Source organism: Cydia fagiglandana, chromosome 13 (genome assembly GCF_963556715.1).
Source record: "Cydia fagiglandana chromosome 13, ilCydFagi1.1, whole genome shotgun sequence".
In the NCBI taxonomy this organism is placed as follows: domain Eukaryota; kingdom Metazoa; phylum Arthropoda; class Insecta; order Lepidoptera; family Tortricidae; genus Cydia; species Cydia fagiglandana.
Window position 1 is genome coordinate 14,311,816 of NC_085944.1, and position 14,053 is coordinate 14,325,868.

The 14,053-nt window shown below is 37.7% G+C and overlaps 1 protein-coding gene across 1 annotated transcript in view; it reads right to left on the minus strand.

Annotated features, from left to right (window-relative positions):
* Positions 1-13,500, minus strand: part of LOC134670335 (putative inorganic phosphate cotransporter) — a 71,104-nt gene extending 57,604 nt beyond the window's left edge. Inside the window, exon 1 of the mRNA XM_063528137.1 lies at positions 13,173-13,500. Coding sequence (XP_063384207.1) covers positions 13,173-13,245 — 73 coding nt within the window. The 5' untranslated portion in view covers positions 13,246-13,500. The remainder of the gene's footprint in view (positions 1-13,172) is intronic.
* Between the last annotated feature and the right edge of the window lie 553 nt (positions 13,501-14,053).

Here is a 14,053-nt window from a genome sequence, read left to right on the forward strand (position 1 = left end):
ATATATTTGGATGGTATCAGAAACGGCTCTAACGATTTCGATGAAATTTGCTATAAGGGGTTTGATCTCTTAGGTAGGTCTATGAGAAAACGCGCATTTTTGAGTTTTTATGTTTTGTAAGCTTTGGTCTGTCTCCCAGATATTCAATCTCCGCTTGGCAACTAATCCCAGAATTGGCATGCGCACTAGTTTTTACGAAAGCGACTGCCCTGACCTTCCAACCCAGAGAGTAAACTTATTTGGATTAGTCCGGTTTCCTCACATTGTTTTCTTTCACCGAAAAATAGGTATCGGTGTATAAATAGGTATCAAATGCTATTTCGTACAAAAGTTCGAAAAATCATTGTTACGAGCCGGGGTTAGAACCCACGACCTCCGAATTGCTTTCCGCTAGGCCAGCAGCGCTTCCCCCACATACTCAGTGTTATCAGGTTTTTTAAAAATCAAAAACGATTACTTATGAAAGCAGAAGAATATAAATAATCGTATTAGATTTATAATTGTTACATATTTGCCGTAACTTATTTTTAAAATGTGTTTTTCAATTAAAGGACACGTCAAGATTGTTTACCTTATTTCTAATGCTAAAAAAAACAATCTATAGTAATAATTGAGTTTTTAGGGTTCCGTACCCAAAGGGTAAAACGGGACCCTATTACTAAGACTTCGCTGTCCGTCCGTCCGTCCGTCCGTCCGTCCGTCCGTCTGTCACCAGGCTGTATCTCACGAACCGTGATAGCTAGACAGTTTAAATTTTCACAGATGATGTATTTCTGTTGCCGCTATAACAACAAATACTAAAAACAGAATAAAATAAAGATTTAAATGGGGCTCCCATACAACAAACGTGATTTTTGACCAAAGTTAAGCAACGTCGGGAGTGGTTAGTACTTGGATGGGTGACCGTTTTTTTTTGTTTTTTTTTTGCATTATGGTACGGAACCCTTCGTGCGCGAGTCCGACTCGTCATTCATAGACAAAGTCCATTATTTTTAACCACAGGAAATTTTATACACTTCTTTTTAGGGTTCCGTACCCAAAGGGTAAAACGGGACCCTATTACTAAGACTTTGCTGTCCGTCCGTCCGTCCGTCCGTCCGTCTGTCACCAGGCTGTATCTCACGAACCGTAATAGCTAGACAGTTAACATTTTCACAGATGATGTATTTCGGTTGCCGCTATAACAACAAATACTAAAAACAGAATAAAACAAAGATTTGAATGGGGCTCCCATACAACAAACGTGATTTTTGACCAAAGTTAAGCAACGTCGGGAGTGGTCAGTACTTGGATGGGTGACCGTTTTTTTTTGCTTTTTTTTGTTTTTTTTTTTGCATTATAGCACGGAACCCTTCGTGCGCGAGTCCGACTCGCACTTGCCCGGTTTTTATTGCAGTGAGGATGTCCTGATTGTAAAAATCAGAGAGATTAGGTAGAGTATAATTTCTAATTATCTTTGTAAAAATAAAAGAATACGTGTAGCCCATACTTAATAATCGATTTATGATAATAAGAAAAATTAAATAAAAATAAAAAAACAATACGAAATTTAGGTGTAACAAAAATACAAAAAGTTATGTTCCAGCATACAGTGACTGGGGATCGAACCGGGAATCTTCCGTTTGCAAGCAAAAAAGCGACTGTTTGCATAACACGCCATGATAGTTCTTAGCTAAGCTGACGAACTTCTCGCTTAGGTCAATTAACTACCTGTCAAATATCAGTGTCAACAAAATTGCACTAAACATGACGGCACTCCAAATTCGAGCCGTGGTCAGCCCGGCAACGTCGGAATTGGTATGGCAACGTCGCAAATGTATCTGTACACGACATTTGTGACACACACATACGTAAAATTGATGAAAAGTTAACTATGATTTTTGCATGATTTCTGTATGAAACATTGTTTTCCTGTTAATTTCGCGCAAACGAATATTCGAAAGAAGATAAATGCGGTAATATTTGTGTACTAATAGTGTGTAGTTACTTAATGAGCTTTGATTGAATTTTGTATGAAAAGCGAACCACCTTAAATAAGAAAATTAACCTTAATAGTCCTTAACTCTTGTGTATGTCTACAGGAAAGACGCGAACACAGTTTTGTTTTTGACCCAAACGTGTCAAACAATGTCAAAGCTATACTGGGTTATATTCTTATAAACCATGTACCTCGCGAGGGGCATGTGTGGTGACCCAATATGTGAGGACATGTAATTAGGGACAATCAAAGTGTGGATCTTACATAATTAGCTTAATTAATATTCCTATCTAGTCACCCCCAAGGACTAACTACATCCGGATCCGGACAGGTTTGGAGGAAGGAAAACATAATTTAAAAAACAAACAACGCAACGCATTGAAGACTCGAAGGTACCGCCAAGGTTCCTCGCTAGGTAGGTACCTAAAAGATGAGGATGTTGCAAAAATGTGAGTGTGTCACGCGAAGAAAGAACTCGAGGTTGTATTTGTAAGTTGCTGGCATTGCTTTAGCGATATAAATGTTGTTAAAGGCACAGAATAAATAATAGTACTAGGTACAGAAAGAAGACTCACTCTCTAACAAAACGCGTCTGTCACGATCAGCACAGATATGGCCGCTAGGTAGCGAGCGCCACGCGCGGCTTATAGCAAACCCCAAAATTTGGGCTCGAACGGATGTACTTTTAGCTACCTGTAGCAAAGCGACGAAATTGCGGAGTGAGCCTCGCCTGTTAAAGGTACTTATCGCCTACTTACTTTGTAGCGTTCATTTGGTTGAGACGATCATTAGGTTCTTTCCTAACTTAGCAGGAATCGGCAGTATTGGTACCCAGTAGGTATGCACTTATTTCTATCTATATTCACTTATTGACGAGCATTTTCGCCACGTGACACGACATAATGTCGCTTCAGTTTAGCCGTTAAATAGCACGATCGCTTTTATAATCAAGGCTTCCGACCTCATTGCCCAGAAAGCTGATCATCAAATCGTCGACATGCTTAAAATAGCGTCAGGCTAAGGCTTACACTATACAAATACACAGTGTAGCATGGGGAAACCGAATAATAACAGCGTGTTCCTGATCATATCATATTTAGAGACAAAAATGTCCTATAAACTTTTTTGAAATTCGCCTAGTTTCAGAGGTAATATTTAATATAAAAAAAAAACAAGTTTTTATTGTTACATAGTGTAAAAGGCCTTTTTGATGGTGATGTTGCTGCTATGGAACGTAGTCTACATATCCTTATTGATAGATGTCAAAAAGTAGCAAGTAACACTTAGCAAAAAGTAGGTTTTACGAAAAAAAAATGTAAAAATCAATTTTAAGTGACAAGTTTACCAACATTTATTTTTTATGTACAAAATTGAAAAAACAAAACAAAAAAGAAATTTTTTTTGGCGAAATTGACCAAAACTCATATTACATTTTTGCTTTCTTTTGACTTCAGAAATGCGTGGTTAAAATTATTCGGTTTCATCATTTTACACCATGTATAGCGCCAGATTGTTCGAAATTCACACCAGAGACTATACAGGTCATAGGAAGATGTCAATTTGCCTCTTGCAATACTAGCAACATCCGTCAGGCGAGCAACCCCGTCGTGTTGGCAACGCTTGATCGCTATCAGGATTTCTCGGATGTGTTATCTTGATGTCAGGTACTGGGTAACCAAGAGGGAAACCTGTGATGGCTTATACATAGTATAGCACAATCGGATTAAAGCCCGATTTAGACGATGCGTGAACTCGCATGCGAGTTTCATACCATTGCGGGTTTTGATTGGTCGGTTGAATTGGACCTAATCTACAGTCCGCAATGTAACTAAAATCGCATACGATTTCACGCGCTGTCTAAATCGGCCCTAAGTCTAACCTATCGTCGTCGTTAGCGAATGATAAAAAATATGATTTTGAAATCGAAATGAAGTCGCATTGTGTTTGCAACAATGTTTTAAATGTTATAAAAAAATCAAAAATCAATTCATCCGTCTTCGAGCGATCGGGGAACATAACAAAAAAGAATCCCGAAGAATTGACAACCTCCTCTTATTTAAAATCGTATAAAAACCATAAGAAATTACTTGAGTACCTACATCATACATGACCGAAATCAACAATCACTTGCCTAAGCATGCCCAAAATTAAAACTGCTTTGTATATCAACAAGACCACATACCTACACCTACACCCATTACCTAACAAGCATAATAAACAAAATGTAAGCAGATACAAAACAATCGGAGCAGGTACAGTCACCTGAAATAATATGTTACACAACTAAGGCCTAAAATATCTGACACGATCTTATTTGTAGGTCCATAAAAGCGTGTCACATATTTTTGCGGCCTTCGTAGATATTGCAGGTGACTGTACATATTCCAACTCCCAAAAAGGCATCTTCGAGGTCGAACTTTCATACATTGCACTTAATGTTGTGCACGTGGTCTTTTTTGTACCAAATTCTGGCAATCAGACCAGTTTTTTGTACCAAATTTTGGCATGTCAATCCTGCATGGTTAAAAAACGTAAATGCGAATCGTAATTATGGTGCCCATCCCTTTACAAGTTACAACAGAGTGCAGCGAACCGGTTCGAGCGGCAATTTCGATGATTTGTATCACCAGAGAAATGCAAATATTAAAGACAATTCATACATTCAATTCACCTATTCCGACTGGCAACGGCTAGGTACACGTGTAAGCTTGCGAGTCTACCTGAGTCTACAGTGTCCCGCAAGCGTGTGACTGTGTGAGTAATACGACGACGGAGTCCATTCCCATTCAATACAGGAGCAGCCCTGGAGCTCAAATTTTACATACAATGTAGGTATGCCCCTCCCCTAGAACTCCGGCGACCTAGTTCACTGCCCCTTGTAGTGAGCTGGTGCATTGTATTTGGCGTCATAGCCCCCATTGAACGGTACAACGCCATCGTCATCTAAAATAATGTAAACGAATTTAACATTGTATGAAGATTGAGAGTCCATATTACTTACACGTCTCTTGTGTCACAGACTCATTACATTTGCACACTATCCACGTGTCCACCCTTGACACAATTTTTCACGTTTTTGAATCGTAAACAATCTAATTATTTTCTCATGTTGGTATTACTTGAGTTTCGCAAGCTCTGTTATCGAATCGATTGTGTCGGTGAATCGATAAAATTACGTGGAATTAAATTTCGTAAGCCCATGAGTGCGTGATTTTAGAAAATACACAGGTGACAATGTTATCGATTGCAGTTTTTTTGAAATAGAACAATTGACATTTCAAAAGCAGCTGTGGAAAAGTAACCTGACCGCGTAACGCCAACCAGCGAACCAGCTAGCCAAACAAAACATTTCAAACAAAAGGCATGTACTTACTCTATATATGTATATGTAGGTATGATTCTCACAAAAAACAATCATAAAATAAAAGTATTCGGATGAATTTAAAATTCATCCCGACTTTTCGAATCGTTTAAGGGGCCCACTGATTACCAGTTCGCCGAACGATATCAACCTGACAGTTAAACGCAAAATTTGACAGCTCCGAACAACTGACAGGCTGATATCGACCGGCGAACTGGTAATCTGGGGCTCCTTTACAGTGTTTGTGCACTTCGTGGTCAACGGGAGACGTAGGAAAAATATATACACCTCTGTCAAAATTACTATACACCTACCTGTGCAAAATAACCCACGTACAAAAATGGTGAATAAATAAATTCAGTCAGCGCTTTAAGTGCCAATTGTCTGATTAACCGTGAACTACTCGTAATCGACCAAGCGAATCGGCGGTTCTAAGTAGTCTTATCTTAACTCTTGACGTAGCATAGACACTAAAACTCGAATCCACACCTGCTGGGCTTGCGCAAACTCGGATTACACGCATTTAGGACCAATGAAGGGAAGAATGAAGGTATCAAAATTCTTCGAAAAAATCTAATTTGATTTGCCAGCGTCTATGAATTTCGTTTTTAGGGTTCCGTACCCAAAGGGTAAAACGGGACCCTATTACTAAGACTTCGCTGTCCGTCCGTCCGTCCGTCTGTCACCAGGCTGTATATCACGAACCGTGATAGCTAGACAGTTCAAATTTTCACAGATGATGTATTTCTGTTGCCGCTATAACAACAAATACTAAAAACAGAATAAAATAAAGATTTAAATGGGGCTCCCATACAACAAACGTTTTTTTTGCTTTTTTTTGTTTTTTTTTTTGCATTATGGTACGGAACCCTTCGTGCGCGAGTCCGACTCGCACTTGCCCGGTTTTTTTTATAGGTCCTGTTATGATACGGTAACTAATAAGAACGAAAATGATAACCCTATAGTTACTTCTACCTCTTGGTTCGAATTTTATTGACATTTTGCAGGTAGGTAAAACCGTAGCTTTACCTGCTTTACTAACAGTTTGTCTCCTAAATATTGCAACTATTGCAAGTTTTTTGCAGTTCAGGGCGAATAACTACGCGCCTCAAGCACGGAAACGGTAATTTAGACCACAGTTTATGCCTAGTTCATTACATCTCAAGGGTAGTTATAATTTCATCAGATAACACTATATTGTAACATTGTGATATCCTTTGTGAATGGTTTCTGACTAGATTTAAATGAGCTACCGTCATCGCTAAATGATCCATTGTTCGAAAAGTTAACTAGGGTTGCCGTACGTCAGTATTTTTCCTGACGTGTCAGGATTTTTGGTCATTTGTCAGGATTGTGACCGGACTTGGCGAGTGTCAGGGTTTTTAAGAAACCTCAACGAAATGCTAGCAGTAAATACTAGTATATAGCTAGAAATTCACCAGAAGAAGAGGAAGGACTGGCACTGCAGTAAATCTCGTTAAAAGAGCTAGATTAAAAAACTTCGAGATACAAAGAGTCGGGGAGGCACCGAGGCATTCATTCGCTTGGAGAAATGAATCATTGTTTAAAAACCACGGAGGGTGGGAAAGCCTAGCTAGTACGTTTGTTTAGAGAAATTAACATTCCCTTTAAGTTTGTTAAGATTTTTAGGGTAATATTCCGATTTTTGTCATGCCACTATTCACATGGCAACCCTAGGTAGGTACTATATACCTACTGACTAACAATGTTCACATGATTTACACCTCGTAGTAATTTATAACATGTTTATTTTGCACTAAATTATACCACACGGTAAGTACCTACCTAACTACCTATTTATGTTTAGCATAGAAACGTTTTTAGGGTTCCGTACCCAAAGGGTAAAACGGGACCCTATTACTAAGACTTCGCTGTCCGTCCGTCCGTCCGTCCGTCCGTCCGTCCGTCCGTCCGTCCGTCCGTCTGTCACCAGGCTGTATCTCACGAACCGTGATAGCTAGACAGTTGAAATTTTCACAGATGATGTATTTCTGTTGCCGCTATAACAACAAATACTAAAAACAGAATAAAATAAAGATTTAAATGGGGCTCCCATACAACAAACGTGATTTTTGACCAAAGTTAAGCAACGTCGGGAGGGGTCAGTACTTGGATGGGTGACCGTTTTCTTTTTTGCTTTTTTTTTGTTTTTTTTTTGCGTTATGGTACGGAACCCTTCGTGCGCGAGTCCGACTCGCACTTGCCCGGTTCTTTCTATTGGTCGCTTATAAAATATATCGTGGACGATAAAAATGTGAATGGATCTCCACGATAAATTATATAAGTAGCCATTAAGTAAGTATCATTTACAGAAGGTACATCGATCATCTTTTTAACGATGAATTGTGTCTGTATCGCGGATCACCACCCAGTATTTATTCTGCAAAGAAAGAATACTATACTACCAAATCATGATTATCTGAAACAATTTTGTTTATAAGGAAGTACTTGAATAAAATCCAAATAAGAGATACAGTAACCTGCATCTTAGGAAAGTGAGTGACATAAGGATTTACGAAAGTTCGCATTAAGATAAAAGAAAGCCTTTGTACATACATTATAAAAATATGTAAATAACCCTATCTAGTCGCGCCTCCCACATCTTGGTGCAAGATCTAAAGTTTAGTTTATTTCCTATTGTATTTTCCTAAATCCCACAATAAAACTTGACATTTGAATTTGAAATCAATAGTGTAGAAATAGTTATTTTTATTACAAGGGGGCAAGGTTGTTGTTTCTCGTGCTAATATTGATATTTAGCTAACGACCTCTCCAATTGCTTGGTCCGATGTGCATTGCGTCTTTGGGTCTCACTATCTCACTGAGCAAAATGTGAGATGCAATCACACATTGAACAGGTGGAAAGGGTATTTGACTGTACTTATTTAAAATAAATTATTTAATTATTTCACACCATGCATGACATAAAACACCAAAAGATTAATAGAGAAACGTAGACAGCATTTTTAGACACAATTTCTATTTTTAAACCCGTATAAAACTATAAAGAGTAGGTAATGCACATGCTAGTGTTTCAAATAAATAAATACCATAGTAGCAAAATCGTTTTGTCAGTTTGAAAAAAGAAATTGATTTGACTAGTAGTCAAATACCCAATAAAACCCTAACCGAGAGTTCCAAATGAAGAAAACAATAGAACTCAACTCTGGGTCTCGTAGGATAGGTAATTGTAAGATAAGCTAGGCCCGAAGACACGCTGAGTGTCGCCGAGTCTATCCGTATAACTGGTGAAACGAATTTCATTAACAAGACCACATGAGTCACTTATCTAATAGTTTTAAAATGGCATAAACTATCAAACCTAATAAGATTGCTCTAATAATTCACGGAATGGATTTAGATCGACATGATACGGACGGTCAGATGACCTCAGGCATTGACCTTACGCAGTTTTTCTCGTTAAGGTGCGTGGTGCACGCTATACTGAGACCTATTTTTAGACAGGCGAAAATGACTTTATGTATGAACTAAAACATGCTAGGTATATGTGGAAAATTAATCAAGCTAGGTTTCACGGAGTAGCGCAGGCAAGACCTATCATAGTCTATCAATGTCATAGGAAAGAATATTCCATCACCTTTCAAACATGAAATAGGTAAAATTATTAAATTATCAATGTAAAAACCATTTTCAGTTTTTAAATAAACATTGGTAAGTATTTTAATTTGCAATGTAGCTATTTCAAATTATTTAAACACAAGACTGAAATACTACCTACATAATTAAATTTTTCCATCAATTCGTTTTTTTATTCTGACATATTAGAAAGGATTTTTTTGGCCTTAAGGTTGTCAGACTTGACTGGTAGAAAATGTTTAGACGCTTGTATTTTTATTATTATGGTCTAACATAGGTACATTGTGCACATTTTACAAAAAACTATTGTGACATAGAAACAAAATGTCAAACTAAAACGATATCAGATTTACAATGATCGATGACACCAAAGATTGCGTATCTCATCTTTCAAGATCATTTTACAGACTATTGACAAGATCTCTCACTGATACAGATTGCGAAACTGTCAAGCAGGTGAACGGTGAACATAAGTGAATGACGTATGATTTGTAACGCAATTGACAAACTAAACGCTAAAGTTGGGCCACGCAACATTTTTATGCCAAGTGCATAGTCAAGTATGTGATATGGCGCTCCTATATGGTTTAAGTATAAGGTCCTCCTTTGGCAGAAACTATATCTCAACGGTGGAACCGCTCACCGCTCACTAAGCACCATACTGGGCTGGCTGAGATGCAGGATCAGTATCGCCGTTATACGAGTACGTGCCACCAGCATGTGCACCCGAGGCACATGCCACCGCTTTGAGTCCACTGCCAGGTGGCTTGGGTCCGACGATGGTGCCGCCCTTCCACACATTTATTGAAACCCCTTTTCTGCCCTACCTATGTATTTATTTATTTATCGTTTGGCATTACAGTTACTGGATTCAATTTATCAATGTATTATCTACCCCTTTGTCTATGTTTTATGATGTTTATGATTTTTATTAGTATATTAAATGGTCTGAAAAGTAGGTATACAGGGTAGGGGGTAGTTAGGTTTATGTATGTGTCAACAAAGGTTGTAAACATATGAAAGGCTCCAGGATTTTTGCAGAATGATGTTTATGGTGTATTGAACTGCATTCCCATTTGTCCCCCCATCATGACCCGATGGTACGTCAGGCAGGTACAAATGGGAATGATTTATATGAAAACACCTATCTCGGGGCTTTCAGAAAGGTGGTACCACTTAGGTACTTTTTTTCGAAAAACCATCAACTTTTGGGTTATTTAAACTCAGAATCAAGAGTACTATTGAATGAGACAAGGAAAAGAGTGTCCCCAGTTTTTCATACAAATGTTGGGTGTCAGTTTTGTAACGGTCCATACAAAATTTATGTGAAAATGTGTTACAAAACTGTCATTTTTTTTTATTCTTAAATAGATAGTCGTCGTGATTATGAGTAGAAATAACCTAAAAGTTGATGAATTTTCAAAAAAAAAGTCTATATATAGTAGGTACACTTTTAAGTGAAAGCACCTATCTGTGCGTGTGCCCGACAGGCGGGCTGTTGACAAGTTTTGATTGACCTATCTTTAAAAAAATGTTTGCAGTTGCGTCTAAATGCCACCACTGTTCACTTACATATTACATTTTTTATTGTCGCGGCAATTAAGAGTGCAGGCAGACACATACAGTCAGCAACAGAAGTTGCTAATAATATTGGATCTATATCCCCACGCAAGCCTATCAAAAGACCGGGATTTATAGGCCCGTGAAGTCCAAAAAGGAGATACAATAATAATAATAATAAATAATAAATAATTTCTTTATTCAGACAAATACAGTCCACATTTGTTAGTCTGTTGCTTATAAACTAGGTGCTAAGCGGGCAAGGTGTTCAAAATTACCCAGACACGTTTTTATGGCCCTATTCTAACTTTTGATATTTATTGAAATCAAATTTTACAGCATTACAGCTAACACAAATGCACTGCAACTTTAAGATACCTAACTCAATTAATAGATCTAGAAACGATATGGAATAGATATGTCATTGTCAAATGTGACATTTCTTCAAACAAATACGTCACATTTGACACTGACACACCTAATCCATATCGTTTCTACTTAGATCTATTAATTGACGTATCTTAAAGTTCGAATCCGGCATTTATTCTCTTAACAATAAAGCCGCGTCATGATCATTTTGAACAACTGGCCCGCTTAGCAACTTCTGCTGCTGACTGTACCTATTCCTCCTTCTCTTACGGCCATGAGGGAGTTTACAGACAGACATTAGGCAGCACAGTAGGGAGAAAGGACACGTCATTATAACGAAGTTATCATTCATCAGCTGAATATCGGTACCAGAGGTCCAGAGGATCTACCGCAAAACACGAAAATCTAAATTTCGTTATCTGCCTATCAGTCTTACATATTCGAGAGATAGACAGGCAGATAGCGAAATTTTGATTTTCGGGTTTCGCGGTAGGCTGACTGATTTAAGTTTAGATCAACGGCTGGTCGGTTACCATATAGTATTTCTGAAACAGTTATGACCACCTTTTAATAAAAAGTCTGTTTTAATTTAATAATAATTCGAGATATCACAGACTAAATAAAATCTTTACTCGAATCATTTTAAATCAGGTAGCAAAATTTTACGGTTCGTCAATGACATGGAGATCACCACTTCATAAATTCGTCTTTTTTTAAGTTTGGAATAAAGGGGCCCACTGATTAACAGTCCGCCGGACGATATCGGCCTGTCAGTTGTTCGGAACTGTCAAAATTTTGTTCTGACAGGCCGATACCATCCGGCGGACTGTTAATCAGTGGGCCCCTTAAGGCTTATTCTGGGACATCTCTTAACTCTCATCTAGATCCAACACTAAGCAGGACACCTCACTGCGTACGTGACCTAAATACCTACTACTCTTCACAATGAGACATTACATTGTGTATTATGATAACCGGATGAGTTTATTAAGACTGAGACACAAAATATGTATTTTGCCATTATAGCAATCTGTAGCACTTGAACACTCAACACTCCTGCGGCTCACAAGCGTACGAGGCAGCATCTGATGATAGCCTACGGATGCTTGCAATACTGGAACTGGACGTAAATATTCGAGTTATATTAGCAGAAATCATTCCCACTAAGTGTATAGTCCAGCCTTCAGATCAGATTCAAACGTGCGAGTCGCGGTGCATCAACAATGGCAATCAATCGTTCGTCTCAAAATAACCAAACTATTAAATGAAAACATATACCTATTTGAGCATTGTCTTTCAGATTATATCTACAAGCACTAAGCAGATTCGAATTAGAAGAATGGTGACTAATGACCGACATGGTATAAAGAAAAAAAAATCTAAAATGTTCATGTGGCATTAGTAATATTAAAAAAAAGTTAAATGAGGGCTACAGTCAAATAACCATACAGCCAACAAGGTTAATGAATTGAATAAGATTCTTGTATTTTTATTCTGACTCATGTTATTGAAGCTCCCCTATTTATTCGTTGACGTAAATCGTAAATTCTATTCAGCGTTTGTGATTGCCCGACATCACGCTAGCTTTTTAGGGAGCATAGCAATAATTAAGTACTAATACCTATCTATGACTCATGTAGGTATACTGGTTCAAGCAGATCTTGTCAGTAGAAAAAGGCGGCAAATTTGAAAAATGTTAAATGTTAACGCGAAGGGTTATCGTCTTATACAAAATTTGAATTTCGCTCCTTTTTCTACTGACAAGATTTGCTTGACCGTCTGTATATCCTCGGTACTTGAGGTTAACGGTTGGCGAGGTTTTGCGAATATTTGTTTCACTAATGATATGCATCGTTAATTTTCCATCAAGGCTTATTTCTTATGAGAAGCGAAATTTTGACGATACTCGTGTTTGCTATAAAGAGGTATTTAAATTCATTCGTCCGTTTTATTAGTTAGTTTTGTAATTGTCATTGTTTTCAGATTTATATTATTTTGCATTATAATAAATAGTCAATGAAATAAATTTATATTATTCAATATTAATTTTAATTCGAATTTGGTAATAGTTAATTATTGTAATTATTTAATTACAATGTATGGCCCTAAATTTGAAATTCATTTTTGGTAACGAACCTACGTAGATTGCGTCTGCATATTGCATTATGCAATCTGAATTTAAAATTATTATTTGAAAGTTTTTTTAATTCCCTCAAAAAACAGGTAGTCGTGTAAGTTAACGTTTATGATAAGTGAAAAAAAAGAAAACTATGTTGATAAACTTACGTGGTGTATCCGAAACATCATCCATAATCGCCAACTTGCTCGGCCTCTTATCATCTTCCGGCTTCAAACCCATTTTCACTGCGAAATTAAATAAAAAAAAAACTAAACTTAAAAACCGCGCACTTTTCAAAATTCGAACTACAACGCGCGCTCCATACAGGCTGATCTATTTTTGACCTATATTTTTTATTGGTAGCTGAACCATTTAGTTTGTTAGTTTTTGTTTACGATTTTTTCCGCGCGTAATGTGAAGTCGTTCGGCCGTGTTACGGCGTACTTCGCCCGCGAAGGTAGTACGGTCGACTGTCGCGGTACAATGGACAAGAGGTGGTTTTAACTGAGCCGGCTCGACAATTGCACGTGCGAGTATGACAAGTGGATCAACATTTGTCACCTACACACTCTACTTATCACGTCTACCTACAAATTAGAAAATTGTACGGACATGTAAACTTACCTGCTATTGATAACATTGGCGTATGATACTTACGCAATATTTGAAGTAGGTACATTATTATAATTTTTTATTCCGCTGATAAAATAGCGGAAAAATATTGTATTGTCGTATTTTGAAATTGACATATACTAAGTTTTTTTCAGTTATTTATTCTTACATTATTATAAGTGTTTAACAGATGCTTAAGGCCCGGGTCTCCTATTTTATGCTGTACGCGGCGTCTGGCGTCAGCGTCAACGTTTTTGAACAAAAAAGACGCTGACGTCGACGTCTAAAACAGACCACAACAGTACATCTCTATAGTAAGCATCGTGACGCAGACGCTGTAAGCGGCCGATGGCGTTTATAGGAGACCCGGGCCTAAGCCTCATTCCCTCGGTCATCATAGTTATAAATGACGATAATTGATTGCAAAACAGACACC